Genomic DNA, 4,869 nt, shown 5'->3' on the forward strand with positions numbered 1-4,869 from the left:
AATCAACGTTCTCAACCTTCTAACTGCACCTTTGTCTCAAATTAAAATCCCTCAATGTTGTGGCCCACCCCAGAACCAACCCCCTACACTATAATTAATTGCATGCATATATTGCTAAAGCTATTAAATCGTCTGACAAATAATTAAAACAGTCCTACACATGAAACTGCACACGAAGAGGAAAAAGGTAATCTTCAAAAGGCTATAACATTTAATGCTCAACTATATGGATGGGTATATGTGGTGAGTCTAATTTTGCTTATAATAACCAGACCATGGTATCATACATATAATACATGAATTTTCCCATTCTTGGTATCAAATCTTTATTGTGTCTGCATATTCTTGCTCTCCCACCCTCATCTTTCTAGCAGTGTACCATGAAGATCCTTGTCCCCTTAATGATCATGTTCTTCATCGTATTGGGGTTTTCTGAGGAAGTTGGATCAAATCCCAGTGATAGCGATCATCCATATGAGGCAATCTTCAACTTTGGAGACTCTTTAAGTGACACTGGGAATTTCTTATCCTCAGGTGCTCTTGCTTTCCCTGTCATTGGAAAGTTTCCTTATGGTGAAACCTTCTTCCGACATGCCACTGGTCGTTGCTCTGATGGACGTCTCATTGTTGATTTTATAGGTACGCTTTCTCCATGAGTTGATCTCAACATTGATAAAAAATCTCCAGTTCATTGGAAAGCTTCCCTGTCATTAGTTTTCTTCTTTAATTATCATAATGATTAGAAAACCTCCAATTACTCAGCATTGATTAAAAAAATTAAAATTTAAAGTTTTATATTGTTACCAATAATTAGTTAATCTCCAGTAAAGATTATGAGGTAGGTTAGCTCTCTCTGTCTCTCTCTTCAATAAATTAATAATTAATTAAACATAATTTGGGATGAATTTTATTATTGTAGCTGAGGCATATGGATTGCCATATTTGACACCATATCTGAAACTAAGGAAAGGCCAAGATGGGCATCATGGGGTGAATTTCGCCGTGGCAGGGGCCACTGCACTTGATGCAGATTTCTTCTACAAAAGAGGACTTGGAAAGATACTGTGGACACATGATTCTTTAAGTGTTCAGCTTGACTGGTTCAAGAAGATCAAACGCTCACTATGCACCACAAGACAAGGTGATCGACATTAATTGACTGATTATATCTAATTTTACTTTTTTACACTTTCATATAACATAAATACCTCATATCCCTATTATAAGGCACATCGGACCATCTCATCAAAATTAACAAGAGATGGTTAAATTATTACTACCTCCGGTTTTAAATATAAGAGTTAGTTGGGGGTTAGATTTAATCCTAAATTTATAATATTTTCGCCAAATATCCCTATTATTTGTAAGGAGTTTCCACCAAGGGGTAATTCCAATATACATGATTGAATAGGGTAATTTAGAGAAGTCAACACATATTTGTCACAAATAACCAACTTAACTAATTTTCTTAATTTTTCCAGATTAATTATATCACTCTTATATTAAAGACCAGAGGCAGTAATTTTTTTTAAATGAATGTTTTTTCCCCAAATTTATCCACATTTAAAATCACGAGTTATATCTTGAGAAGTGAAAAAGAAAAAGTGGCAACTTTAATTTACTTTTTTTTTTTTGCCGAAGCAACTTTAATTTACTTGGAAAATGTAATTAATAACCCATTTTGGTGATTTATACCACCCTTTTTTTTAAAAAACAAAAGTGCCTTATAATAGCAATAGCACATACTGTATAATTTCCATGATAGCAATTTTTCTGTGTATTTGAAGATGCATGTGACAGATTGTGATAGGTACTTGAAAAGATCACTGTTTCTGGTCGGGGAGATTGGTGGAAATGATTATAACTACGCCGCTTTTGCTGGTGGCAACATTAATCAGCTTCTAGCAACCGTTCCTGCAGTTGTTGGAGCAATAACTAATGTCACCAGTGTATGTATATTATACATTTAAGTTTCAATCTATCGCGCAAATCATAAAACGTTTCATATATCGTCTACAAGCGTTGTTAGTTTGAAGATACATTAATTTCCAATATAATACTAAACACAGAAATTTAATTTACGTATAATATATAATGTCCACTTGTTTTCCCTTAAATTTTTCTTCGTCAAATTGATCCAATTTTTATGTTTTTGATGACTCATATCGCTAAAGATATGCATAGGTAAAATTGTTTTTGGACAATCCACAATAAATATGAAGATCTTATTATTTTATATTTTTTTTATTGAAGTCATTCTTTCAAAGTGAAAAAGAGTATTAGCTAACAATGATATTTATTCTACATGTTTTTTGTTTTAGAATAACATTATCAAAATAAGGGGAAAAATGGATCTAGAGATCATCACATATTCATATGAATGATTTCAAAAACATGTGCACCCTTCATGCTAAGATTTATATGTATATATTAATAAGAAAGATTAACTAGCATGACTTGATTTTGAACTAGAACGACCAACTAAAATTTTTATAAAATTGGAAGAATTAAAAGTATAATCAAAAGAGATCTAAATATGTGTGCTTTATTAGAACTTGCAAACGTACATTAATTTGATTTTGTTTTTATATGTTTGATAGGAATTGATAGCCGAAGGAGCAGTGGAGCTCGTAGTGCCAGGGAATTTACCAGTTGGTTGCTCTCCTTTGTACATGACATTGTTTATGAGCCAAAACAACGAGGACTTCGATAAAAATGGATGCTTGAAAAACTTTAATGCTTTTGCTCAGTTCCATAACAAGCAGCTCAATCTTGCCTTAGACACTCTCAGGAAGAAGAATCCTCAAGTTAGGATCATTTATGCTGACTACTATGGTGCAGCCAAACGTTTCATTCATAAGCCACAACATTTCGGTACGTAATAAATTCCAATAGTTCTTTCTAGAATTCTATAAAGCACAATATATATCTTGATAATTCCTATACAATATTAAAAATACCCACAAAAAAAAAGTTTAGCATGCCATTATATCTCTGTGTGTACTTCAAATGTCCCCTAATCATAACCAATGTAAAAAGAGATAAAATTTTTAATATCATGAATTATTATTCGTAAGTTATAGACAATATGACTGATTCTTTAGACTACTTGCAATGCACGAAAAACATTTATTTGATACGCATGCAACCTCTTTTGCATTTATGTTAAACTTGACATAGGCTATTCCGTATAGCACAAAGGCTGAAGAATAAACTGTACTATAGTTCATGATTACTCATATTCCATCGGACCCTTTTTGATTATAGTATGCAATTGGTTTTTTTTTTTTGTGTGTAGCCATCGCTTTTTATGTTACCCTTTTTACATGCGTTTAAATGGCTGAAAACACCTATTTAAACTATTTATTGCCAAAGAGTACTTGAATTTTACTTAAACACCCAGGTGCAATTCATGTTCGGAGTATATAACCCTTTTTCAGTAGCAATTTATCTACAATTATTTGCAAAGCAGAAAACATTTACGCATAGCTAAATATACATTGCGCCTGCTGAAGATGAGTTGCATCTGCTAAATTCAAATTCTTTGAAGCCAAAAAAAAAAATCCCAAATAGGTACTTTTCAGCATTTTTTTTTCCTAATTTTTCCGAACCTCTAAAAAGTAATATAACCATTAGGACAATTATATAAAGGGTAGATTTGAAGAAAAGAAAAAAAAATTAGACACAAACAACTTCCATGATCTCCTTGAGTTTAGCTACTAAATACTAACTCTAATCCTTAATATAAGAGCTTGTTCGACTTTTATTTATTTTGGTCCTAAATATAAGACTGTTATCCACTTTGCTCTCATATTCATTCATTTTTTTTTCCAAGTTGGTCCTTGTAATAATAATAGTTACAGTCAATACACTTGATTAACAAAAGTATTTTAGGAAAGATAACACCTATTTATTGCAAAATAACTAACTTAATTAATTTTCTTAATTTACTCAGATTAATCAACTAGCTATTATATTAAGGACCAGAGGTAGTAGTATATTAGGGAATGAAGGGAGTAAATAATATACAGCTTTCTATGAGATCACAGCCACATTGCTAGAAGAGTTAATTAAATATCGAAATGTCACCTAATGGCTACAATATATTCATATATTGATCAATAATGGATTAGGTTTCACCGGTGAGACTTTATTAAGAGCATGTTGTGGAGGAGGAGGGCCATTCAATTTCAACAACTCAGCGAGGTGTGGTCACATAGGCTCAAAGGCATGCACAGACCCTTCCATTTATGCTAATTGGGATGGCATTCACTTAACTGAAGCTGCTTATCGCCACATTGCCACAGCTCTCATTGAGGGACGTTTCTCACACCCTCCTCTCAGATCCTCCCCTTTCAAGATAGCCTAGAATATTATTTTAAAGGCAGATTATTATATTCTTAAATATTTTAAACAAATTAAAATAGTGTTTTGAATAAATTCGGTTTGATTTTCTTGTGATGATGGTTGGGTCATGATGATGATCAAAGTAAGAATAGTAAATCAAAGACTTTTTCGTTCTTGAGAAATGAATGTGTAAAGATCGGACATCGATCCGCTCATTCTTATGTATGCCCTAGGATAATTATATGGGTATTTGAGTAGTAATTAGTGGAAATATTGAATTTTCATATTCATGATCTCAAGTTGTGAAATTAACATGGCCTGTTTCCATTTTGTTTCATTAAGTTATAATATCCTGGGTTGAACCAATCTCATATATAATCATGTAAACTCACAATTAAGGATACATTAAGTACTGCTAAATACTCAAAAGCCAAAAAGGATCAAATTTCAAACTATATTTAAATCTCTTCCCACTTGTCTTTTCCTCAAAACAAGATGATACCATAGCGTCATTAGTTCTGT

At 32.3% G+C, this 4,869-nt stretch overlaps 1 protein-coding gene across 2 annotated transcripts; it reads left to right on the forward strand.

The window, feature by feature from the left end:
- Positions 1-303: 303 nt before the first annotated feature.
- Positions 304-4,655, forward strand: LOC114743602 (GDSL esterase/lipase At5g45910-like). Of its 2 annotated transcripts, XM_028931821.1 has the most exons (6): positions 304-639; positions 920-1,141; positions 1,801-1,949; positions 2,601-2,874; positions 4,134-4,384; positions 4,416-4,655. In XM_028931821.1, the coding sequence occupies exons 1-5, from the start codon at positions 381-383 to the stop codon at positions 4,367-4,369; spliced, it is 1,140 nt and encodes a 379-aa protein (XP_028787654.1). In that variant the 5' UTR covers positions 304-380; the 3' UTR covers positions 4,370-4,384; positions 4,416-4,655. The 2 variants fall into 2 exon arrangements, with proteins under 2 accessions (XP_028787654.1, XP_028787653.1); XM_028931820.1 differs by having other exon boundaries at positions 4,134-4,655.
- The last annotated feature ends 214 nt before the right edge of the window (positions 4,656-4,869 follow it).

Source organism: Neltuma alba, unplaced genomic scaffold, assembly GCF_004799145.2.
Source record: "Neltuma alba isolate B1F8T4 unplaced genomic scaffold, ASM479914v2 tig00004063_pilon, whole genome shotgun sequence".
Lineage (NCBI taxonomy): Eukaryota > Viridiplantae > Streptophyta > Magnoliopsida > Fabales > Fabaceae > Neltuma > Neltuma alba.